At 40.0% G+C, this 27,564-nt stretch overlaps 3 protein-coding genes across 3 annotated transcripts; 2 read left to right on the top strand and 1 right to left on the bottom strand.

The window, feature by feature from the left end:
* Positions 1-3,779: 3,779 nt before the first annotated feature.
* On the top strand, positions 3,780-4,703 carry Smp_075720 (Leukocyte surface antigen CD53 (Cell surface glycoprotein CD53), putative). Its single transcript, XM_018791306.1, has 4 exons — positions 3,780-3,870; positions 3,910-4,098; positions 4,131-4,295; positions 4,327-4,703. Exons 1-4 carry the CDS (start codon positions 3,823-3,825, stop codon positions 4,453-4,455), a joined length of 531 nt encoding a protein of 176 aa, XP_018645519.1. The 5' UTR covers positions 3,780-3,822; the 3' UTR covers positions 4,456-4,703.
* An 853-nt stretch (positions 4,704-5,556) lies between these two features.
* On the top strand, positions 5,557-5,739 carry Smp_202380 (unnamed protein product; the record flags this gene model as incomplete). The annotated part of the gene is made up of 1 exon (XM_018791305.1): positions 5,557-5,739. One exon carries the CDS (start codon positions 5,557-5,559, stop codon positions 5,737-5,739), a length of 183 nt encoding a protein of 60 aa, XP_018645518.1.
* A 13,185-nt stretch (positions 5,740-18,924) lies between these two features.
* Smp_131750 (hypothetical protein) lies at positions 18,925-19,488 on the bottom strand (the record flags this gene model as incomplete). Its single annotated transcript, XM_018791304.1, has 1 exon — positions 18,925-19,488. The coding sequence occupies one exon, from the start codon at positions 19,486-19,488 to the stop codon at positions 18,925-18,927; it is 564 nt and encodes a 187-aa protein (XP_018645517.1).
* Between the last annotated feature and the right edge of the window lie 8,076 nt (positions 19,489-27,564).

Raw genomic sequence — 27,564 nt, 5'->3', positions numbered from 1 at the left:
AGTTTCATTTTGAGAGACGTATCTCCAATACGTAGCCAATCACATTTCTCTGTGTTGAACCCTAACCTCCAGCGTTTGCACCAGTTGTCTACCTTGTTTAGTTCATGTTGGATTGTTTGCATAGTACTACGTACATCGCAAATGTCAGTTTTATGGATAAATTTTAGGTCATCAGCGTAGAGGTAGGTCTTACGTGTGCTAAAGCACTTGCGTATATTATTGATGTAGATTATTATGAGCAATGGACCCAAGACACTACCCTGCACAACACCACTGGTTATTGGACGAGGTGTAGATGTTGTAGAGTTAATCTTGGTTATTTGGCATCTGCTTGTGAGGAAAAACTTAATCCATTGCAATAGGGGGTTTATAATTCCAACAATAATAATACTCATCTCACAGAATTGTCTAAAATATGGAAATCTCAAATTACAGATCAGGAGCTAGCAACAACCGGCACGTCTTTGCTTCGCAACGACAGAAAAACAGGAGTGGGGACGAAGTGGCCCTATGCCTGTGATCCTGCTTGGCAGTACATCAAGTATACACTCAAGAGTTTACCAATTTTGACGAATCTCTATGGTTCTTAGTAAGATTGTCTTACACCTCGAAGTGTCTAGTTGGAGCCGTCTACAGGAAGCGCACCGTTTACACCGAGTTTAGTCGTTGCATGCTGCGGGGTTATCCCCCTCTACTCGTCTCGAATACACCCATATCCTGATTCCAGGAGACTTCAATCTTCCTTAAGTCAGCTTCGCCGAACATACGTTCATTGGAGGTGACAGTTCTACTGAAGCTCGGTTCTTTAACCTCATTAAAGATCTGGAATTATTCAGAAATGTCAAGTTAGCAACTCGTTGGAGAGATAGTCAGACGCCGTCGCGCTTGGACTGCGTGTTTACAAACTAAGAATTTATATTTGAAAAGGTCTCACCCTTGGCTCCCATGAGAAAAGTGATCATGCAGTCATAGTCTTCAGTCTTATCAACAAGACTGAGGCAAGGCATCCTCATCGAGTATATCTGCCCTCAAATATGCAGGTGGCAGTAGATGAGCAGATTCCAGTTTTCGAGGAGACAGTGCGTGTTGTCATGAGTTCAGCTTTGGGTTAGAATGCGACCATCAAGGTGTACCTCATTAGAGAAGCGCATAATAAGCACACAGATGTAGGCCTTGTTAAAAGAAAAGAGAAAAGACCGCTGGAAATAAACAAATTATATGCAACAGTAAGGTATGTGAATCGATGGTTTCAGTGCTGGATTCACATATCAAAGCAAAACAGACCATGGGGGAGCAAAGCATAACAGGTGTAGATGGTGTGATCAAGAGATATAATAAGGTAAATGATTTGCTTACAATTACACCCAGAAAAAGAAAAGTAAGGAATTAGAGTGATAAATTCACATGTGACGCTAAATCGGACTACAGGAAGAAAAGGTTTTAGTAATTAAAACTCCACAGCTTGTTAAGATAGACCTCGCTGACAGGCCAGTCATTTTCCATAAGTTAAGAGAATCTTCCGAAAAAGAACCAAAGATTAGACTTGAATGCGACCTGTGCTACACTAGTTTCCTTATAAGCAAGCTACTCCTAGAAACAGTAACAGGAGTTGGCATCTATAAGCTCTATAGAACAAGGCAAAAAGTGGATTCTGAAAGCATTCAGAAAAGCCGACTCTTAAAGATTACCTTTGTTCCAGTTGAAGAAAGAAAACCTAATACTGGGAAACCAATGCAGACCTATTGAGTCCGCAATATATATAAGTGGAGATCTCAGCCTGGTTGACAGTATTAAAATATGATCGGCAGAGATAGAAATGAATGGACACCACGAGAACGTTGAAGAACCTCGCACTTGAGGGTTTCCACACTTTAGATGTTCGGAGCGAAACAATTCCCAAACCACTCAGTGTGATAAAAGAAAGTTCTCCACAGGGTTAAAGCTGTGTTATACAAGTGCTCGCAGCCTACAAAATAAAATTGCAGTGCTCAAGATAACGGTGGACATAGAAAGCTCAGATGGACTCAGTCTTTACACACAGTGATGATGTTGGTCAAATGACTTTCGTATCACTTCTAGGGAGAAGTCATCTTATTGAAGTCAGTGGCTGAAAATGGCTCGTCAAACAGTTGCGCCGACCAGTCCTTGCATATGGAAGGCAGACATGAAGTCAATCAACTCTGCATCATCAGCTAAAAACTGGATAATTGACTCAGTCGCATCAGTAGAAGGGGCACACACTAATTTCCGGCGGTTATGCAACCAGGCTACTCGACCAATTATAACCTGGACAGTCCCAAGGAAAATGAAGAAACACGACCATCCTTGGATGGACCGGGATATTCGACGTTTTATAAGACGAAAGAGGAAATGTTCAAAAATCGCCATCAACCTTGGTACTGCAAGTACGATGGAACACTACAGGGCGGTACGAAATAAGTCGATACATACTTTCCAAGAAGCTCAGAGAAAATATGAAATTCAGTTAGCCTAATTTGTAATCACACAGCCTAAGAGACTATTCTCATACACAAATTACAAAACAAGAACACAACATTGGGTTTGCAAGCTAATTAAGGAAGGGTGTGGATCTGAAATGTTGTAGGATGATCAGGAGAAATCAGATGCCATGGCAAACTACTTCGGGAAAGTTTTCACTCAGGAGCCTCTTCTAGATGAAGAACCAGATCAAAATACAAAGTCAATGGACAGTCTGCTCACTGTGGACTCCTGTCCAGACGATATCCTTAATGCGCTTAGCACCTTAGACACGGAAAAGTCAACATAGCCGGATGAACCACACCCCAAAATCTTAAGACCAATTGCTCAATATATTGTGATTAGCTGATCTTAAGAGTGGCTGATACCTATCGACACGGCAAAGTATGTCTACATGCACTTTGAGGATACAAAGATAAATAGGTACAACATAGAGGAAGTGCCTACACCCATGGGCCGGTTCCACTCGGACCTTGGTGTGACAGTGATTCATGATACAAAGAGCGGCTTGAAATGATAGACCACTTTACTCTGTCCTACCTCAGATTAAGAGGTGATCCGATTTTGACGTGTAGGTTACCGAGAAATGGTTTTAGACCATATATATCCTTTCTTTTTCGCGATAACTCATAGGACACAGCAGGTGAGTAGATAAGCCATGAATGAACAAAACACCCCGTGGCAAACAAGTTTTCACGCTGAGTCATCAGTTCTTGGAACCTGTTGCCCGAAGCAGTAGTGTTCGCATACTCAATTGACTCATTGAAGAGAAGGCTGGACACTGATGGAAGCATACGAGAAGAGGGATAACACGGGGCCGTAGATCTTCTGTCCTTACTACTGAATCTGGGTCTGAATTTTAAACGGTTGTATGTGTCAACCTTAAAGGACAATCAAAAGCAGGTGGATCGGGGTGTTCACCCCCAACTTGACGTGGACGCTCATTGTGATTCCTTACTGCACATGATCTTATGTCCTACAAAGCAGTCTGTTCCGCAAACAGTCCCCAAAAACTAGAAGCAACTTACAGCCATCAAGAGGAAACTTGACATATTCCTGGGAATCTAGGACAATATCTCACTACAATTCGCTAATTCATTTTTTTCCCTTTCATCAGTAATGTACCTGGGTTCCAACCTGGAAGAATAGATAACTCACTGCTACTAGATACAGAAGCCCGTTAGGTGAGAGCTTCGTCAATTTCCTCCTTAGCCATTCAAACCACTTAATTATTTGTTTGATTGTTCTACTGATTAGAACTCAATATAAACGGAGGGATTATCGATTTCAGCTATTTTCGGGGAAGCAGTTGTCGCGTCTGGAATGGGTTTCCTAAAGTTTAGTTTGTTCGTTATGAACACTATCTGTCTAGTAATAATATTCGATTTTTTTCTACTTTCCTGCTTTTAGATGTGTTCCCTTGTGCTAATCGGAACTGGTGCCTATATGCAAGTTAAATCCAGCCAATATGGAGACAACTTGCACATTGTCTGGTACGCAGTACCCATCACTGTAATTACTATTGGAGCGATAGTTCTTATAGTGAGCTTCCTGGGCTGCTGTGGGGCTATAAAGGAGAATGTTTATATGCTGTATTTGGTAGGTTACTTTAGCTAAGGCACAGCATGTAGTATTCTTTCCTCCTCATCGTACTTCTGGTTGCTGAATTGGCTGTTTCCATAATTGCGTTTGTTTACAGGCAAGAGATTGATAAGGGACTTGAGAAATCGATGACTAGTGCTATAAACAATCCAACCAAAGAGGTAACTCTATTCATGGATTTGGTTCAATCATCAGTAAGTCATAACTGCATCTTAACTGCTGTAGTTCCAATGTTGTGGAGTCAAAGGTCCTAAAGACTATATAGAAGGAACCCCACAGTCGTGCAAAAAGGAGAGAACAGTATTCAATAAAGTAAGTTTTGGTTATTCCAAATACTTGTTTGTCAAAAACTGATTATTGAGTGTGGTATAGTCGACTGTGTTTAAGATATTAGCAGTGAATCGACATATTATTTGTAGATATGAATATGCCGTTAATAAATTTTTTCCATCAGGATTTGACTGTCAATCTATAAGTGACTCAACCTTCCTATCAACAGTTTTGTGAGTTTATTCCATGCTACTTTGATGTAACTGGATATTTAGAAGTGTATTTTTATTTGTAAAGCCATTGGATTCTGTGTATATCATTCATGATGTTCCTGTGTATAGGTGTTAAGTTTAACCTGGTTACTGGAGACCTGATGAAGTACAAGATAACTGATGAAAACTAGATTGTAGCAAAAAGCTGATAACGATTAAGCCAAGACTCAAGCTTGACGAGTCATCACATGACCCATAGTAATCGCCACCAAGATTAATATGTATATAGAGACCGAATTATTTGGGGAGCGTTTATGTTCCCTTAGATGTTGGTCTAAACTTCATGCTGAGGATGTCGGTTACCCTTTGAATATTGCACAAGACTATCACTGTGGTCATTGTGTGCCCATAATTTGATGTTCGGTAAGGCCCAGTCCTTGTCTTGGGTATTTTCACTCCTTTATAATACCGGAAACAATCTTATTGATTCTAGTTTAAGATTTTTAATGGACATTTTGTTAAATGGTACTGAATGTCCTACTCTTCTGCTTACGATTTGTCTCGCTAGGTCTCCCTAATCGTCCAAAGCAACGTTAACGCAAAGGAAATACCAGGTGTTTCAGCGCTTTTACTGAGAATATAAAAGGGTTTAGTGTGCTTCGTTATACTGATGATTCAAACCGACAGTTGTTTAAATACAACAGTGTGTTTGAGTATATTCAGCCCTTATGGTCTACCAGTCAAGGAGTTGGTATTGATGAAATACTCGTTTGCTAGTGATCGAATCGCACATGGGCACTATTTGTAAACTACAGGTATAGGTAAACCTAACATATATCACAAATGTTTCTACTACTCATCCATATATCGTATGGTAACAATTTCCCTTTCTTCGTTCCTAGGGGTGTGTGTCTGTTTTTGCAGCATTCTTAAAACGCAACCTGATAATAATTGCTCTTGTCGCATTTGGTGTATGCTTCCTTCAGTTGTTAACCGCTATCATAACTTGGTTTATGGTTCATCAAATAAAGGAGTACGAAATTGTGTAATCATTACAAAAGAGACGGTTTGTGGTATCTATCCGTTCCGTTTTGTTTCCCTTTGGCTTTCATTAAACGATACTTTTTCACTGCCTAAAGTATTGTGTGTTGGTTAAAAATCGTGTATTCAACTTCGTTTACGATAAATATCAGTTCCACTGAAACACGATATTGACATTCTCATCGTTTCATTTGAGTCATTCTTATGCAAATTGAACTGCGTTGATCCCCTTGTATATTTATAACCACAAACTAACAATAATTCATTTCAATTTTAACTACATATCTTGTAACCTTCAAATATTTACGTTTCCCGAATGTCCGAAATCAGATAACCGATATCTTCTTTCATTTGTTAACTACCTTAATTTCTATTAATTTACAGAAAAATATTGATATAAAATGTCACTATTCAGTTATAATCCTAAAAGACCGCGATGAAGCCAAACGAAATAAATTAAGCAAATAATCGCTACGATATCCACCTAATAAATAAATATCTTCCTTCAGCACAACTGAACCTCCTGTTTGACAGAAGTGGGGCTTAAGAATGAGTGAGGATATCATAATGTGTGTGCATCTACTTGACATTTAGTTCTCTCTACTTGGTAGCACATGGTTGTTTAAATGGTCAAAATACGTGTCGGTTTGATGTCTAAAACATAATCTTCAATTCCTCAAGCCGATTCTGTGGTTGGTGTCTATAACATTTGTAACAAATTAGTAGGCTTGAACCGGTGTATTTATTTTATCAGTCGTTATTTTGCATGCATCTCAGGTAAACAGTTGTGTACTGTAGTTCACAGTATCTCCACTTTGGTTATTGTGCTTGATTTGAAACCAGTAACCATTCCACAAAATCCCACTGAACTTAAAGGTTACCTCGTGAAGACCCTATCAATAGTAGTAGTGCTGTGTACCGATTGAATGAGGATACTGACCTATGCTTGGTTATTAAGTGTATATGTCTGTGTAATGAATAACACTCCCAGAATTCCAAGCATTTTCCTGTATTCGAAGTGATCAGTGATAGTGTTCATTGTAGCAATTGCACAAATACTCCTCTTATTTCGGTGTGCGGTTGGTCATTGTAGGTACACTGAACCCAAAAATTACATTTTCGTAAGTAGTGTTGAGTAGATAGTCAACTTCAAATTAGTTTTTCGACTGAGTGGAGATCTTTGTGTATGATGGATTTGATCTTAATCACATGGTAACGTTAGTTGGATGGTGTTCCTGAAGTGAGTGAATTCCGTGGTGTAGGTTTCATCCTAAACATTCCCTACCTTTCGTGCGAAATCCCAAAATTAATGCCAACCAGCTTCATGTTGTTGTGAGGTTCTAGTGAGGTGCGTTTATGAATTCGTTGTATAACGACACGAAGGTGAATTCGTATATTTGGGAAATTTATGAATGATCGAATATTGTTGAAATGTACTTTCGAAAACGCTAGACAACTCAGATTTCGTTATTTCAGATTGTAAATCTCGATTCAGTTAGAATTATCATTGGTCTTGGTTACCTCAAGTGGTGTTCGTGAGGGCTGTCCACTCTCTCCATTCTTGTTTAACTTTGTCGTTGACGTGCTATTAGAAATATCACTTTCATCATCTCAATCTCCAGGAGTTGAACTTTTACCAGGAGGCTCACTTGTTGACTTGGAATACGCTGACGACATAGTTTTATTTGGTGAAGACACTGACAAAATGCAGAGTCTTCTGACCGCTATAAGCAACTATGCAGGCATGTTCGGGATGCGATTCTCTCCCTCGAAGTGCAAAATGTTACTTCAGGATTGGGTGGCATCGGCACCTGAACTAATGATAGGGAGTGAAGTAGTTGAGCGTGTTGACCGCTTCACTTATCTTGGGAGTCTCATCAGCCCTTGTGGTCTGGTGTGTGACGAAATCTCAGTACGGATACAGAAGGTTCGTCAAGCTTTTGCCAACTTGCGTCATTTATGGCGAAGGCGAGATGTCCGTCTGGCAACAAAAGGACGGGTTTACTGTGCAGCAGTTCGTTCCGTCCTACTTTATGGCAGCGAAACATGGCCGGTAAGAGTGGAGGATATTCGTAGGCTACTAGTGTTCGATCATAGGGGTCTTCGAAGCATTGCTCGTATATCCTGGGACCACCCGGTAAGTAATGCAGTTGTTAGGAAACGGGTACTAGGTAAGGATGGCAAATCGATTGATGAAGTAGTGAAACTTCATCAGTTGAGATGGCTGGGATACGTGTTACGTATGCCCAACCACCGACTGCTCCGACGTGCAATGTTTAATGCTGTAGGAGTAGGTTGGAAGAAAGCTAGGGGCAGCCAGACCAAAACGTGGCACAAATCCATGAAGTCACAGACAAGTGGACTGAGCCATGTTGGTAGGTGTAGACTACCTGCTTGGGATTCGCGAGATGATAGCAATCGATGGTTAGAGACCTTGAATGACATGGCTCAAAATCCTTTGCAATGGCGAAGGTGTATCCACTCATTGTGTTCTCCCAAAAACTCTAATCTTCTGAATTCTTTATGTCTCTTTCGTTTTTCTTCTTTCAAATTTATTTCATTGAATTATACTCCTTCAATAACATCAAACCCTAATCTTTCCGATTACTGTTTATACTCTTACTACTTCTACCACTATGGGATTTGAATCGACAACTGCATCTCTGTGTTAATGTGCTATGGCAAATCGAACTGATGTAGGTACGTACGAAGTTCTACGTTGTGACTGACTGACTGATCATTGGTCTTTACCACTATTCGAACAGACAACGCAACTTATAAGTTGTATTTGTACGAGGGTCGTTGCTGTTGTCCATTTAGCCAAACTGAATTAGACTGAACAGGTTTCGAATGTGGAACCGAACAGTTTGACCTTTATAGCTGTCACCCCACTAATACCATGCTTGAGATCTTCAGTTTTGATTACCAGTAATTGACTAGATGAAATTGGTTGGTGGGGATTTCTAAAGATATTTGTTACATTGTAAAACAGTGTGTTGACTCTTGATGATAAAGGCTATGAGTTCGCTTCCTGACACATTCAGTTTTCGGAACACATTGGTTTTGTTGAACGGGACCTTTGAAATGTCGTCTTGGGTAGATGGGTCGATTTGTGCATTGTTTGTGATTGACCTGAAACATTATCATTTGAGGAATTATTGTTGATTTCGATATTGAAAGGTGTCCACCAATCCACTTGATGGTAATTTCTATGTTTCGATTCTGTGAGCGAATTGTCAAATCCTTCATGCAAGTGGTTTAGCCAATTTATCAAGCTAACTGTGACGTTAATGTACCATCAAACTGTGTGAGTGGATTCATTGAAAGCTGATGTTGACTTCAACTCATCTTGCTGTACACAAGTACATCTTGTCGAAGAGTGCCAATTGAGGCGAAACTGAGTTACAGATCATCCTGTTGTCTATGGCAAAGCACTTGGAACGGTTTAGATAAGCTACTAGCCATTTATCGTATATAAACAATGTTTTACGGAAAAACGATCACACAGTATTATCATACATTCTTAATTAATATGAAAAAATCACTCTGTTCTGAATGTACACCCACACACACTCACAAACTCATTAGTGACAAATCACGTTGGAACAGAATAGACGATATTCCATCGTCTTTTTATGGGTACAATGAACTAATGGATAATTTATTAATTAAAAATGTAATGTTAACCAGTGTAACATTATCTGGATTCACAAGGTGCGTAAGCAAAACACGGAATGTGTATGTGTTATACACATCTGACGATGTTTTGGAATTCAGTTATAGTTTTGGTAGAAGGGAATATGATCACTGGTCTAGTCGTTTGGCCTACATGAATTATAGAAATAATGAGATATTCACTCCTAATACAGAAGTTACTGATTTTTGTCGCAAGAGATAATCAGTCGTTGAGTGTATTGGTGAGTGCTAATTAACACGAAATCAATCTTTGTCCATTTGACTGATCAGTGTTTCCGAGTGATTGTTCAACGGTATAACAGCAACCTTGTTGGAATGTATTCAAAATCCTTATAGGACACGACATTTTAGAAATTTTGATCAAATACTTAAGAACAAGCAATATTGGAGTGAATTATTTTTTTCGAAAGTTCATTGATCCGGTTGTAAGATTATAAAATCAAAATTATTGTAATTGTGTTACGATGACTAAAGTATTGAATTTGAATCATCCAATGTTAGAAATTGAAAATGGCAAACATCATGTCGGTTGAATTAGAACTAATGCAAATCACTAACAAAACAAAATGAAGTCACTGATAATGTTGAGAAAGGTTCAGACATAAAGGGTGGTGAGTATTATTGTTCTTCGCACCAATTCTGTCCGTTCGGCATAACTAAACCTCCTGTTTGACAGAAGTGGGGCTTAAGAATGAGTGAGGATATCATAATGTGTGTGCATCTACTTGACATTTAGTTCTCTCTACTTGGTAGCACATGGTTGTTTAAATGGTCAAAATACGTGTCGGTTTGATGTCTAAAACATAATCTTCAATTCCTCAAGCCGATTCTGTGGTTGGTGTCTATAACATTTGTAACAAATTAGTAGGCTTGAACCGGTGTATTTATTTTATCAGTCGTTATTTTGCATGCATCTCAGGTAAACAGTTGTGTACTGTAGTTCACAGTATCTCCACTTTGGTTATTGTGCTTGATTTGAAACCAGTAACCATTCCACAAAATCCCACTGAACTTAAAGGTTACCTCGTGAAGACCCTATCAATAGTAGTAGTGCTGTGTACCGATTGAATGAGGATACTGACCTATGCTTGGTTATTAAGTGTATATGTCTGTGTAATGAATAACACTCCCAGAATTCCAAGCATTTTCCTGTATTCGAAGTGATCAGTGATAGTGTTCATTGTAGCAATTGCACAAATACTCCTCTTATTTCGGTGTGCGGTTGGTCATTGTAGGTACACTGAACCCAAAAATTACATTTTCGTAAGTAGTGTTGAGTAGATAGTCAACTTCAAATTAGTTTTTCGACTGAGTGGAGATCTTTGTGTATGATGGATTTGATCTTAATCACATGGTAACGTTAGTTGGATGGTGTTCCTGAAGTGAGTGAATTCCGTGGTGTAGGTTTCATCCTAAACATTCCCTACCTTTCGTGCGAAATCCCAAAATTAATGCCAACCAGCTTCATGTTGTTGTGAGGTTCTAGTGAGGTGCGTTTATGAATTCGTTGTATAACGACACGAAGGTGAATTCGTATATTTGGGAAATTTATGAATGATCGAATATTGTTGAAATGTACTTTCGAAAACGCTAGACAACTCAGATTTCGTTATTTCAGATTGTAAATCTCGATTCAGTTAGAATTATCATTGGTCTTGGTTACCTCAAGTGGTGTTCGTGAGGGCTGTCCACTCTCTCCATTCTTGTTTAACTTTGTCGTTGACGTGCTATTAGAAATATCACTTTCATCATCTCAATCTCCAGGAGTTGAACTTTTACCAGGAGGCTCACTTGTTGACTTGGAATACGCTGACGACATAGTTTTATTTGGTGAAGACACTGACAAAATGCAGAGTCTTCTGACCGCTATAAGCAACTATGCAGGCATGTTCGGGATGCGATTCTCTCCCTCGAAGTGCAAAATGTTACTTCAGGATTGGGTGGCATCGGCACCTGAACTAATGATAGGGAGTGAAGTAGTTGAGCGTGTTGACCGCTTCACTTATCTTGGGAGTCTCATCAGCCCTTGTGGTCTGGTGTGTGACGAAATCTCAGTACGGATACAGAAGGTTCGTCAAGCTTTTGCCAACTTGCGTCATTTATGGCGAAGGCGAGATGTCCGTCTGGCAACAAAAGGACGGGTTTACTGTGCAGCAGTTCGTTCCGTCCTACTTTATGGCAGCGAAACATGGCCGGTAAGAGTGGAGGATATTCGTAGGCTACTAGTGTTCGATCATAGGGGTCTTCGAAGCATTGCTCGTATATCCTGGGACCACCCGGTAAGTAATGCAGTTGTTAGGAAACGGGTACTAGGTAAGGATGGCAAATCGATTGATGAAGTAGTGAAACTTCATCAGTTGAGATGGCTGGGATACGTGTTACGTATGCCCAACCACCGACTGCTCCGACGTGCAATGTTTAATGCTGTAGGAGTAGGTTGGAAGAAAGCTAGGGGCAGCCAGACCAAAACGTGGCACAAATCCATGAAGTCACAGACAAGTGGACTGAGCCATGTTGGTAGGTGTAGACTACCTGCTTGGGATTCGCGAGATGATAGCAATCGATGGTTAGAGACCTTGAATGACATGGCTCAAAATCCTTTGCAATGGCGAAGGTGTATCCACTCATTGTGTTCTCCCAAAAACTCTAATCTTCTGAATTCTTTATGTCTCTTTCGTTTTTCTTCTTTCAAATTTATTTCATTGAATTATACTCCTTCAATAACATCAAACCCTAATCTTTCCGATTACTGTTTATACTCTTACTACTTCTACCACTATGGGATTTGAATCGACAACTGCATCTCTGTGTTAATGTGCTATGGCAAATCGAACTGATGTAGGTACGTACGAAGTTCTACGTTGTGACTGACTGACTGATCATTGGTCTTTACCACTATTCGAACAGACAACGCAACTTATAAGTTGTATTTGTACGAGGGTCGTTGCTGTTGTCCATTTAGCCAAACTGAATTAGACTGAACAGGTTTCGAATGTGGAACCGAACAGTTTGACCTTTATAGCTGTCACCCCACTAATACCATGCTTGAGATCTTCAGTTTTGATTACCAGTAATTGACTAGATGAAATTGGTTAGTGGGGATTTCTAAAGATATTTGTTACATTGTAAAACAGTGTGTTGACTCTTGATGATAAAGGCTATGAGTTCGCTTCCTGACACATTCAGTTTTCGGAACACATTGGTTTTGTTGAACGGGACCTTTGAAATGTCGTCTTGGGTAGATGGGTCGATTTGTGCATTGTTTGTGATTGACCTGAAACATTATCATTTGAGGAATTATTGTTGATTTCGATATTGAAAGGTGTCCACCAATCCACTTGATGGTAATTTCTATGTTTCGATTCTGTGAGCGAATTGTCAAATCCTTCATGCAAGTGGTTTAGCCAATTTATCAAGCTAACTGTGACGTTAATGTACCATCAAACTGTGTGAGTGGATTCATTGAAAGCTGATGTTGACTTCAACTCATCTTGCTGTACACAAGTACATCTTGTCGAAGAGTGCCAATTGAGGCGAAACTGAGTTACAGATCATCCTGTTGTCTATGGCAAAGCACTTGGAACGGTTTAGATAAGCTACTAGCCATTTATCGTATATAAACAATGTTTTACGGAAAAACGATCACACAGTATTATCATACATTCTTAATTAATATGAAAAAATCACTCTGTTCTGAATGTACACCCACACACACTCACAAACTCATTAGTGACAAATCACGTTGGAACAGAATAGACGATATTCCATCGTCTTTTTATGGGTACAATGAACTAATGGATAATTTATTAATTAAAAATGTAATGTTAACCAGTGTAACATTATCTGGATTCACAAGGTGCGTAAGCAAAACACGGAATGTGTATGTGTTATACACATCTGACGATGTTTTGGAATTCAGTTATAGTTTTGGTAGAAGAGAATATGATCACTGGTCTAGTCGTTTGGCCTACATGAATTATAGAAATAATGAGATATTCACTCCTAATACAGAAGTTACTGATTTTTATCGCAAGAGATTCAGGTAATCTTCTTAGAATGACGAGAACTCGATTGGCATTTTGGAAACTATTACTATTATAACCAATTGACCAGTGATTGATTTACTGTACTTGTTTGTTTCGCCGTGCCGTAAGCACTGTTCGTTCCTGTTGTCCATCTCGTTCGTGCGAACTCTCTTCTTTTCTGCTATTTTGCCTATACTCTTCGGCACGTCTCGGTATTCTTTCGATTCCACAAGATCTCCAACAGACATATCTTATCTGGACCAAAATCAACCTAATGGTTTTCGGTCAATCGAGGAATCCAAGTCGTAATCTAGCGCATAATCTTATTGTAGTGGTGATTATAGTCATTCACGACTCGACGCCAACTACATCTGCTAAGCCATATTTTCGTACACATTTCAACCTTTGACAAATATTCCAAAGAAGATTACAACAGTGAGTTTTTCGTGCCTTAAGGTAACCCTCGTGTTATTGATAGAAGAAACCAGAGAAGTAGTGAATAGGTCTTTATTTCGATCTTCGCGCAGTCACAGTGGAGCGTGGGATTATCTGTTCAGACAAACAAAGGCTCTCAACATTCAGTATAAGATAATAGGGAATATAACGCTTACAAAAAGTAAGGAAGTGAATGAACACTTGAACAATACTGTTTTAGCATATGCTTGGTTGTTTGGGGTCAACTCTTAACCAACCAACCTGAGCTGTTACATTAGTTTCCCCCTAGAATCGACTTCCGTAGGAACGTCGGTTCGATTAACCTATCTATCGAAAACACCTTAGTTCTATTTCTCATCCCAAGGCGAAATTATCAACTAGCTCACTATTTGACTTACAATCAGTTACGACTAACGCTTTCAACGATAGTCCATGGATGTCTCTTCATTTACTAGCTTGTCATCTTATTTTGTAGCATGTGATCTTTTCTACAACTATCGCTGACGGTTTGCTGCGTGCTTTCAAGAGAAAGTGTGAGAATGTGGAATAAGAATATCTGAGGAAGTGCCGCGAGCGGGCTACCCAACACCATGTTGGTGAGGTACGATTTTTCCATGTTCAAACCGGCTATCAGGTGTTTACTCACCTGCCTCTTGAGTCGCCCTCAAGTAAAAAGTAAAGAAGAGTCTACTTCAAATGTAATGGTGAAAATCAAGCAAACCTGAAGAACTGCTCCACTGCCTGCATAAAATAATAAGATACAAAATGGAAATACATAAATGCAATTGATAATTGTTCGGTTCATGTAAGTGCTTGGCCTCCAGAACAGATTGGTATTCTGGAAGGAAATAGACATAGTGTAGATATCTTGTGCACGAAGAACCATGAAAACAACAAAAAAAATACTCTTTTGTAATGCATATATGTAAAAGGGTGAACTTGCTAGAAGTTGGACTCTTTAACAAAATCGATCAAATGCATGACCTTGAGCCGGTGATTACCGCCTTCTACTACTATGTGCGTAACCAAGGGTGCATCAGAGTAATCCACAAAACGGAAACGAATATACGATTAAGAAGCAAAAAAAATTGTGTGGAGTATGCGGATCAAGTACAGCTGTGTCAAATACCCTTTTTCTGGTTTGATTTAGGTACGCATGATATATTGAAGCAATATTTCGTCAATTCATCCAAGTAACGAATTGGTTTGCACCTCAGAAGTGTGTAAGTCCTATTACTCATTAGTATTATGAATGATTAGTCGATAAAAGGAAAAATTGCTGTCATTCCCCCGTGGTTTGATATGGTCTAATGGCTAGGCACACGGTCCAGTATTCAGGAGGACAGAGGTTCGAGTGCGTGGGGCCTGTGTTTTTGTTCACCAAAACCCCCTTCAATACGACGTTTGTTGGCCATAAGTTGCTCAGATATGAGAGAAAGATAACAAGAGGACGGATTGATATGTCAAAGTGACATATTGGAACAGTACAAGTTCTTTGTTTGTATTAATAATAATACTATAGAAAAAAAAAATGATGAGAACTTTAATAAGTACTTGACCATGGTTTAATCCAAAATGTTTTGTCTAAAAAAAAACACTTATTAATAGTAGTATTAATCGTATCAAGCTACTAAACATATCTTCGACCGAAAACTTTTAGAATTATTTCATATGGTATATATGTATAGCCAGTCTACGTGAAAAATGTATACAGATATATAAGAAGTACAACCAACATAGTTATTTAACCAGAAAAAAAAATTATAAAACTCGCCTGGGTTGCTTTTTGAATTCGTTGTATTTGCCAGTGTTAGTTGTATGAGTTTGATTAAAATCCTCAGCCATCGTTTCGGAATACCTAGCTTATGTGTCCAGTATTTAAAAAAAGTATTTAACATAACACTTATATATCAAAGGTAAAAGGTCTGGGGAGTTGTATGTGAGGCGGAATGAGGAAAAAAAAATTATTTTTAAGTAGATGCAGGGTCTGATTAGCTACGTGGTTATATTTTATCCTGCAGCCGAAACTGTCAACATCCTTGACTGACTAATCGGATGTGCCCAGCGAACCGTTTTAGTCATTTGTAAAGATTTATCATCTTTACATTTCGATTCCGTAATGGATTTGTCAGTTAAACGATCTAACAACACGTATGGTGGTTCATGATCTAGATAAGCCGGCTCTAGCCTATCAATACTTACTGTGTCGATGTTTCCATGTTTTTCTATCACGAAATATTTAGATTTTCTTGAGACGACTTTGAAAGGACCTTCAAATGGAGGACTGAGTGGTGCTTTTATTTTGTCACATCTTATCCAGACGTGCGTGCAATTGCTTAGGTCTTTAGGTATATATACGGCGCGCGATTGTTCACGAGTATTAATCGGCTTAAGTTTAGACATGTGGTCCCGTAGTTGATCTACATAATTTTCTAAATTAAGTTTTTGACTGTTAGTATTAGGGTTAATAAATTCACCTGGTAGTCTCAGTGTTGTTCCGAAAACCAGTTCCGCAGCTGAACACTGTGAGTCAGTTTTGACAGATGTTCGTATTCCCAACATAACTAACGGTAGGAATTCTGTCCACTGATTGGGGTTTGAGTGAGATATAAGGGCGGTTTTTAGCTGACGGTGAAAACGTTCTACCATCCCATTAGCCTGAGGATGATATGCAGTGCAGCGTATCCTATTGGAGCCTAGAAGTTTAGCCAAGTTATAAAATAGTTCGGATTCGAATTGCGCTCCTCTATCCGTCGTTATTGTTATGGGTGTACCAAAAATGGTTACCCAGTTCTGCATGAAAACTTTGGCTACTGTTTCCGCTGTGATGTCCGCTATCGGGATGGCTATAGGGAATCTGGTAAATCGATCTATGCATGTAAAAAGATAATTAAAACCGTTTGAACGTGGTAAAGGACCTACCAAGTCGATATGCACATGGGCAAAACGTGCATCTGGTTGCGAGAAAACACCTATGGGTGAATTTGTGTGACGATTTATCTTTGATTGTTGACATGCTGAACACTCTCTAACCCATTTGTGTACATCCTTCTGTAAATTCGGCCATATATATCTGGCATTGATTAGTTTTGTTGAAGCTTTTGCGCCAGGATGAGACAAAGAATGAAAGTTATTATATATCAACTTTCGCATACTTTTGGGAACGAAAGGTCGCGGCATTGCCTTGGTCGTGTCACAGAAGATTAGAATACCATCGACAGGTGATGGGAACTGTTTTAAATTAAGACTTGAATTGTTTGTTTTAAGCAGGTTTTGTAATTCTAGATCCTGCTCTTGTTCGTTTCTCAACGTCTCGAAGTTTACTGTAGACTGCTGTAGTACGTTTATTTCTAGCCTAGATAAAGCATCTGCCGCCTGATTGTCCTGACCTTTGACATGTCGGATATCGCTTGTGAACTGTGATATATAGTCAAGGTGTCGGACTTCTCGAGGTGAGTATTTATCAGCTCTCGCTTTTAGTGCATTCGTTAGTGGTTTGTGATCCGTAAAGACTATAAATTCCCTGCCTTCTAACATGTGTCGGAAGTGTTTAATGGTTAGGTAGATTGCAAGAAGTTCTCGCCCGAAGGTAGAATACCTTGTCTCTGCTGGAGCGAGTCTTTTTGAGAAGAAAGCAATTGGTTTCCAGGCGTTTTAAACCAGTTGGTTAAGGGTTCCGCCTACTGCTTTATCTGAAGCATCCACCATCAAAGCAAGCGGGGAAAGAGAATTCGGATACATCAACGTAGTTGCTTGAGCTAATTTATCTTTAAGTTGTTTAATAGCTTCGACAGCGTCAGAAGACAGTTTGGATTCTTTTGGTTTTCCTTTTAGTGAATCTGTCAAAGGTTGCATTAATTGTGCACAACCTGGTATGAATCTGCGATAAAAGTTAATTAGACCTAGAAAACTTCTCAGTTGTGTTAGAGAACTAGGTATGGGGTATTGTTTAATGGTGTCTACTTCTTTTTTGATCGGTTTAATCCCTTCTGGGCTTATTGTGTGACCGAGAAATTCTAAAGTTTGAACACCGAAAACACACTTACTTTGATGTATGTTTATTCCATGTTCATCCAGTCTTTTTAACACTGTTTTTACATGCTGTTCGTGTGATTGCAAATCGGGGCTGGCAATTAACAAGTCGTCTATATACCCCTGCGCAAATGGCATATCTCGAAGTAGATTGTCTATGAATCTTTGAAATGTCTGTGCCGCATTTCTCAGGCCGAATGGCATGCGTACAAACTCGAATAAGCCAAAGGGTGTTGTAATAGCTGTCTTGGGGATATCTTCATCAGCCACTGGGATATTGTAATATGCCCTGACTAAGTCAATTTTAGTGAATATGTTCATACCCTGTAAACCGTTTGTGAAATCTTGGATATGCGGTATTGGGTACCTATCTGGTACGGTTTGACGGTTGAGGGCTCTGTAATCCCCGCACGGTCGCCAGTCACCTTCATTCTTCTTTGGGACCATATGCAAAGGGGATGCCCATTGACTATCAGAGGGACGGATAATACCCAGTTGTAGCATATAATCAAACTCGGCCCTAGCGATTTTGAGCTTATCTGATGCTAGTCTCCTGGGTTTTGCAAAAACCGGTGCACCTTCGGTTTTGATAGTGTGACTTACTTTTAGTTTGTCTTTAGAAGGCTGTGGCTTTGGTTTAGTTAAGTTTGGAAATTCCGCAAGTATATCTTGGAATTTCGCTGTTGTTACTGGAGGAGTTTGAATCAAGTTAAGAGAGCTGATGTGACTTTCTTTGCCTTTTGTGTAATACGAAGTTTCTTTTAGTGTTAATCGCCGTTTCTTGGTGTCAACTAGAAATTCGTATCTCTCTAGAAAGTCCATCCCCAGTATTGCCAGATCTAAATCGGCTACCGTGAAAACCCAAGGGAATTGCCTCCTGAACCCCAAATCTGGGGTTAAGTTTTTCTGCCCAAATGTCGCAATTTTAGTTTTATTTGCAGCTTGAAGTGTAATTGATGATGTTTCTCGACTAATCTCAGTTTTATTTTGAGGGATGATGCTAAGAGCAGCGCCAGTATCCACCAAGAAATTCAAGCCAGAGTTTCTGTCTCTAACATAAAACAAGCGACTGTTTTGGCGCCCCTCCTCAGTCGTCGCGACCTGGGGAGGGGTTACTCGTTTCCCGCTGTCTTAGAATTATGCTTAGGCCAGGAGCATGGTTGCATGCACTTGGTTGAGTTGACACCAAACTTCCAATGGTACCAACAAAACTGCCCAGGTTGTCTGGACATTTGTGACCTGTTTTGTGACTTGGATCGTGGTCGTTGTGGTGACCTGCTCCTGTTTCTATGACCCATTCGCATTCTGGTGACAGCCTCAGTGAGACTCTTAACACTCGCAATGAGTCCTTCTATGACGGGGTCTTTTGCTGATTCTACTTTTTGTGTGTGATTTATTGTGCCTGGTCCAGTTGGAGGACCTCTCTCCATTATTCTATCGGCTATACGCGCTAAATGAGATAATGAGGTTTCAGGATCTTGTGCATCCAAACAGTGTTGGACGTAGCATGGGAGAGCTTGTATCCATCCTTGTTTTAGGACTGCTTCACCCACTGTGTTATCACCCATTAACACTTGAAGGTGACGCAAAAACTGTGACGGCGACCGATCACCTAGTGTTTCACCTTGAAAAAGTCTTTGGATTCTTTGACTATCTGATAATGATAAACGGTTCATTATCTCTCGTCTTAATATGGTGTATGGTTGTGGTGATGGTGGATCTAAAATCAAGTCACGGACTTCTTTGGCGACTGAAGGAGGAAGGATAGAACACAAATCTCTATAGCGAATCCCTTCAGATTTGATATTGTGTCTCGTGAAATAATGCTCTAGTTGAGCAAACCACAACTCAGGATCACTACGATCAAATTCTGGAAGTCAGGATTTCGTAGTCATAACAGTGTCTATCTCCACTGGTGACAAATCCTCCAGATTATGGGTTTCTATTGAGTCTGACATGAGGTATGTGACAAATATAGCAATAAAGTTAGCACGAAAAATGGTTACTATAACACGAATAACTTAAGATAATACGGAATAAACTAGTTATATACTCAACTTAGTTTACGGATAATCAGGTCTACTTTTACGATTAAGTAAAAAAAAAATTAACAGAAATGAGGTTAAATTTGTGTTCAAAAAGGGCTCACCACTTTCGTGCCTTAAGGTAACCCTCGTGCTATTGATAGAAGAAACCAGAGGAGTAGTGAATAGGTCTTTATTTCGATCTTCGCGCAGTCACAGTGGGGCGTGGGATTATCTGTTCAGACAAACAAAGGCTCTCAACATTCAGTATAAGATAATAGGGAATATAACGCTTACAAAAAGTAAGGAAGTGAATGAACACTTGAACAATACTGTTTTAGCATATGCTTGGTTGTTTGGGGTCAACTCTTAACCAACCAACCTGAGCTGTTACAAGTCTTTTATTTATCTATCCACTTTCGTTGCACGTATTCCTATTGATATTTTTAATATATTATATTCCAACAACAACCCAATATGGTGGATAACGATAAGAATAACATTAGTATAATAGACTCAGAAGTACGGGCAATTAGTTTTCGACCGGTTCTCTTTATCTCCCACGATCAAGAAGTTTGGTTCGCAGCACTGGAGTCTCAATTCGAGATCCACCGCATAACGAATCAACAGCAAAGGTATGTCTACGCTCTGGAAACGCTGCCTGGGGATCATTTAACTGCTGTCCGCGAGGTGGTCCTCAATGCAAACGTACCTGACGTCTACGACCGTCTCAAAGAGGCAATCCTCGGACATTTCCTCCCGTCAAGGAAAGAACGATTGAGAATTTTGTTAGTACGTCACCCCATGGGTGATGCTAAACCGAACCACCACCTCACGCGCCTGAAATTTCTTGCAGGAAATACGGCAGCCGATTCTGAGATTGTTAACGAACTGTGGCTCGAATCCTTTCCAGCAAATGTACAACCAACCATTACGACTGTGCTCAAGGACACCTCACTCAACCAGGTGGCCCTCATTGCAGATAAGATACTGGCACGGACTAGCATCCGAGACAACTACCTAGTTGCCTCAACATCACGCTCAAATATTGACCTCGATGCTAGTCGACCTACGGCTCATAGGGATAGGGATAAGTGTGTCCACACCCTTCTCAGTTACCGAGACCGATCCAATGTGCCAGAACTCCACGTCTCCCAACCCAGGTCACGCTCTCGTAGAGCTGTAACAACTCGCCCTAAGCGGGCATCTTCCAAGCCATGCCAAAAGGCGACTTCGGAAACGAGTTCTGGTTGGTGCTGATTCCACCGTGCCTTCGGGGCCGGTGCCCGCCATTGTCGGGCTCCCTGCTCATACAAGGCGGGAAACTCCCGAGCAGGCGAGTAAATGCGGCCGTATTCGCCGGCCCTTCACCTCCTGTTGGCCGTTTATTTTATGTGCACGATTATCATACTAACGCTAGGTACCTAGTGTATACAGGTGCCCAAGTTTCTGTCATACCTATCGGTAACAGTAAGCCTGAATCTACGATGCTTCGACTACGCGCTAGGAATGGCTCAGTTATTCCTACTTATGGTATACGACAACTTACGGTTAATCTGAACAACCGTCGGCAGTATCTGTGGACGTTCATCATTGCCAATGTTACCGCAGTCATACTCAGTATCGATTTCCTACAGCACTATGAATTGCTAGTCGATTCACGTAGGCTGCAGCTAATCAATACTTCTTCGAACAGCAAATTTATGGGCTTTAAAGTTCACAAAAACGCGTACCGAATCACAGGTGTATTTCATTCGCGTGACGATTTACCCCACGCTTTATTTCAGAAATTCCCCAAATTTACTAGGCCTATCGAGAAAACTCCATCGGTGATCATTCGTGTAGTACACTACATAGTCACCCTCAGAGCCCCAGTCACGGCAAAACCTCGCCGACTGGCACCGGACAAATTAGCTTTCGCTAAGCGTGAGTTTGATAATTTGCTAACTACTGGTATTATTTGTTGTTCTCACAGTCCCTGGACCACACCTCTCCACATGGTATGCAAAAAGGATGGGGTTAGTTGGAGACCATGTGGAGACTACCGAGCATTAAATGTAGTTACGCGTTTCGATAGCTATCCCATCCCCCACATACATGACATCACGGCATCACTCAAGGGCTCGACCATTTTTCACCAGATCGATCTGGTTCGAGCATATCACCAGATCCCAGTGGCTCTTGAAGACATATGGAAAACCACTGTCACGACTCCTTTCTGTCTGTTTGAGTTCCTACGAATGCCATTTGGATTACGGAATGCTGCTCAAACTTTCCAAAGGTTTATCGATAGCATAGTACGAGACCTAGATTTTGTTTACGTCCATATTGATGACCTGCCAATCGCATCATCAAACGTAGATGAACATCATCATCACCTAACACTACTACTCCAGCACCTTTCAGATAATGGAATAATAGTCAACCCGAACAAGTGTGAACTTGGGAAACCTGAAATAAATTTCTCAGGTCACATTATTAAGTAAGAGAATATTCTACGTTGTGAGGAAAAAGTACGTGCAATAATGGAGTACACCGTACCGTTCATACTCAAAGAACTGAAGGCATTTCTCGGTCTGCTCAACTTCTACCGACGATTCATCTCACACGCGGCAGGACGGTTACAACCAACAACCGACTTACTTCGCAGTAATCAACGCAAATTGGAATTAAACGGTGCCGCGTGTCATGCATTTTCAGAGACCAAAACGGCTCTAGCTCAAGCCATACTTCTCGCTCACCCTGATCCATCAGCCACGCTTAGTACAACGGTTGGTGCATCGGATTTGGCAATAGGAGTGGTTATGCAACAGAACATCTCGGGAAGTTGGCAACCTCTTGAATTTTTCTCACGACGCCTCATTCCCACGGAGACGAGATATAGCGCTTTTGGTCGAGAACTGCTATCAGAATACTGTGCATCAAACATTTCCGGCACGCAGTGGAAGGTCACGATCTCATCTTATTGATCGACCATAAGCTTTTAACGTATGCTCTGCATGCTAAGTCTGACCGCTAGTCACCACGAGAATGCGGACATTTGGACTGTATCTCCCAGTTCACCACGGACACTCGTCACGTTAAAGGCGAGTCGAACTGTGTTGCCGATGCTCTGTCACGTATCCAGGTGAATGCAGTTACTTTGCCCGTGCTCGATCTCCCTGCTATGGCCTTCGCTCAAGCAAATGATACTTCATGCACAGAAGCCCAATATTCTACGTCCCTTCAGTGCCGGGCAGTACCCCTAGCTACTAGCTCAGGTACTATCCTATGCGATACTTCCACGGGTCTACCTCGACCAATTGTACAGTCCGCTTACCGTCGTCTCGTCTTTGATGCTCTTCATGGTCTATCTCACCCAGGTATCGCTGACACACTACACCTCATCGCTGCACAATACGTCTGACCGTCCATGAAAAAAGATGTCCGTATGTGGGCAAAGCAATGCTTACAATGTCAGCGATCAAAAGTGCACAGGCACATAGTCTCCCCCATTGGCACTTTCGGTACGTTTGATGCTCACTTCGATCACATTTATGCAGACGTTGTAAGACCATTGCCACCACCACATACTCACGTGCATCGATTGTTTCACAAGATGATCCGAAGCTATTCACATCACGTCTATTACGGCGGAGACAGTTGCTCACCGCTTCGTCGGACGGTGGATAGCTTTGTACGGTTGTCCATCGACTTTCACGACTGACCGAGGACAAAAATTTGAGTCCACATTATTTTCCTCGCCAACCCGGCTGCTTGGTACGGAACGCATATGCACTACCGCCTACCACCCAGCATCGAATGGTTTAGTTGAACGGTTTCACCGACAACTTAAAAGAGCTCTTCGAACACACAAAAACGACAATCGGTACGAAACCTTACCGCTTGTCCTCTTGGGTATCAGAATGAGCCTAAAGGCAGATATTCAATGTTCCGCCGCTGAACTTGAGTTACTTTTTCCCGCGTTCTCCATCGTTGGGTTTTTCTCCGCGTTAAACGTTGAATATCTATTTTCCCAGTTATCTCATGTTCAACATTCACGATTGTGTGGTTAGGGTGCAATGCCGCTACACTTCTCTCCTACCAGAATCAAGGTGAAGTTGGCTCGATACCATATTGAGTGGGATTGTCGCCCGCTGGAGGGTATCAAGAATAATAAAAATTCCTGGGTAGTGTTAAACTGAAAGATAAGTCAGAGAGAAGGGGGAATCAACTGATTGAGAGATGTAATATCTTTAAAATGTCCGGTTAATACCAAACACGCTTAACATGAAAATGCACATGAACATTATTTAAACGTCAAATAAAGTGAAATAACAATGGTGGAGAATGATTAGGTAGTAGTATTTCGCCGAGTCACATTAAGAAGCAAGATAGTCATCATTGGTCTATAGCCTAATTTATTTAAGTATAATTATATTTTGATGAAAAATAGAAAAATAGCCAATATTGTATTAATATTGATATTGGTGTTATTTTCGGTTTAAATCATAGAGTCAAACTACGTTTATGCCAGTATACTGTCCATATGAGTTGATTTCCAATTGCATATGCGTTAGTAGGCTAACTAAAAGAACAAACGTATAACCATGTAGAGGAAGAATTCCAACGAGTGCTTCAGTAATTTTGTTAGGTTTAATATGGTTTATTTAGTTACGGGGAGATTATTTCGACCTCATTGTAAGATCCAAACCTAAGATCCAACTAGGTTTGGCTGATGAATAACTGTACGTGGATATAAAGACACACGTGTACCGCAATCGAAATCAGAACAAAGTGATTGGGTAACAACGGTTCTAAAATTCATCATATATACAAATGTACAACTTTATCTAAACAAATATTACCACACAGTTATTCAACCAATAATTGTTCCCAGAATAATCAATCTAAATTACAATAAATAGCAAAGTGATAGGGAATATAGGAAAATTACCGAACGCTCCAAAAAATAAGTGTTATTCTATCCTTCCTGGATAGATCACGTCGGGCTCACCAGTGTAGATGATCGACGTTGATGGTCTATGTCGAAATGATTGGAGGCCTACTCGAGTTAGACGGGGACAGTGTAACGAATACGTTAACTTCCTAGTTACACCTCGCGACCAGCACCTTACGTGGATTGCCCCATCGACGTATCAAAGGATCATAGATGCTCTGAAGACTGTACAACACAAGGGACGTTATTACAGGAATATATTAGTTAAAGTAGATACAAACGAAAGTAGAACCACTGCTGCATGGGCCAGTCCATGGCGTATGAATGATTGATGAGCGTTGATTGTCCTTGACCTTGACGGGGATCGACGATCTGTTCGATATTCAGTGACCCAACTGCCGGATGATTTGGCTAGGGTTCAGTGACATTTCACTGACCCTACAATGCGTTCCAAATGTTGCTTTATAACACAGTGTTTCCAATTCTGGGAAAGTGCTCCAATCAACAACCAAAATGCACGATCCCAGTCAAATCAAGCAACGCGGTCAAAGATGGAACAATCAATATGGCAGCCGCCAGAGTAATATCAATTAAAACAAATTAGATACAGTTCAGGAAGAAACATAGATTTCCCAATAAAAGCGACAGAAAAACTGAGAAAACTATTATGAGTTTATACATTACAGTCTCAAATAGCGTCAAAAAGACTAACAATATGAACATATAAACTATTAAGAAGAAGTTGCAAATTTATATATGGAGGGATTTTCACCTTCAAAATGGATCTTACACTCATTATTGTTTGATCGTGGTATGATTTAATAAATCTAGTAATACATATGAACTGTTATTAAAAGTGTACTTGACACGTAAATGCACTGATAATTACGTGAAGTTAAGACAGATGGCTAAGATAAATTTGTTGAACTTGAGTGTATTCGTGAGAGACATGTTCTGGACCTAATGTTATTTATATTCATACCTACCGGCTGATGGTGCATACAAGTTAGTTGCAAGTATTGAGTTTTGCATGAGGTGGAAAACAATTTAACTGAAATACATTGGGGTAGACACATTGATTAGAAATTGTTGAAATCGACAAATTTATTCGCTACAAATATGAGTAACATGGTATTGCAAGATGTTTTCGGCCAAACTGGTCTTTACGAGATGATAAGGAGTGAGTGCTGCTCGTGTGATTGTCAGGGAGAGCATAAGTTGTAACCAATGTGAGTACGACTCCCAACTCGTGTCTATGATAATGGCTTGAACCTTTGTCAGTGCTGAAGTAAATTCCACAGTAGTTTTCAGTCTGCAGGTGATTTGCTCGACTACTTATGCTGATGATTTGCATGCATGATTGTGTTGCTAAACCTCCAATTAGACTGAAAAAGTTTTAATATATTTACTGAATGAGCACCTGATAGAGAAACATACTGAAATCATCCGTAATGGATGGAGATAACGAGAGAAAAACACCATTTAATAACAATTACAGGTCAATTTGCTAACAGATTTCGTCAATATTTTCATCAATTTCATCAAACATATTACGTGATTGTCATGTAATGACAATAGTTTATGACGATATCCTGAGACCATTACGAATAACTAGTCATAGTGTTGTTTGAGGATTAGCCAGTGGGAAATCAGTATTGTTGTTTTAGGTGCTTCTGAAATAGGAGAAGTTTGTAGCGTTAACAAATTCGAACCGCCTGTTTATCTTATAAATTGCAATTCAAAAATATTGATCTACATAGTGTTAATTTTAATAGGAGGCTCCGGAGTTTTGATTTTAAACGTTTGTTTGACCAACAACTACCTGATATATTAGTGGTTATACTAGTGCAGTATGATAGTACCCAAATGCGTATAGTAATGACGATTAAATGGGTTTAGTGGAAAATGTCAAAGGCGATTCAAATGATTGGTTAATTTAAAAGTCATGAAGATATAATGCAACGCATACACAGGCCAGGCTAACATGCAGGTTGGTAAGGGATATAAAGATTTAAAAATAAGCTTGACCAAAAAAATAATTTTTAAAAGTTGAGACGACTTAAGGAACTAAAGTTAGGAATATGACGAGTTACAATATAGAAGTCTCATACGAAGTTACGGTAGTCAGCTTAGTGATATTTACAAACATGTGGCAAAGGAAATCGGAACTAGGAAATGCCAGATGGTTTTTGAATCTAATATGCTACGTCTGCAAACAACACGCTTTTTCATAGTATCATGTTGTAGTATAAAGCTGTTAAATATATCTTATACCAAAAACGTTTTGAGGATGGTTTGTATGAAATATATACGGCTAGTCTAAGTGAAAATACATACATATCAAGTACAAAATCAGCAAATCATCCAGCAAAATAGTTAAACTCCACTGCATAATTTTCAGTAATTAGATTATCCGATGGATTCGACGTTTAAAAATCCGATTACGACAAACAATACAAATCTAAGTGCTTAGATAATTATGTGGCTGTCATTGTATGGATCATCTAAAATTACCTTATGATTGCAGAAAACTTATAACTAAAACTGACCGTGAGTTCCTCCGGTATTATCCTTGATGTTCGGCACTGGAACTCAAAAATTGGAAATTAGGCTCATCTCTTCCTCTGTTCTTGAATCTCTGTGATTGTCTTTCCTTCTTTGTCTCTGACTGGTCTATCCGGTTTGCCATATCTCCCTGCTACTTTCATATAGTATCATATAGTTGTTTCATATTCCCTCCTTGTGCAACCTTTTCCGCCGTCGTTGCTAGTTCTCCCATATATTTCTGC

The sequence above is a fragment of the Schistosoma mansoni genome, assembly GCF_000237925.1.
Source record: "Schistosoma mansoni, WGS project CABG00000000 data, chromosome 3 unplaced supercontig 0105, strain Puerto Rico, whole genome shotgun sequence".
NCBI lineage: Eukaryota > Metazoa > Platyhelminthes > Trematoda > Strigeidida > Schistosomatidae > Schistosoma > Schistosoma mansoni.
The sequence above is the reverse complement of the archived record's forward strand: the minus strand, read 5'-3'. Positions and strand labels throughout refer to the sequence as shown.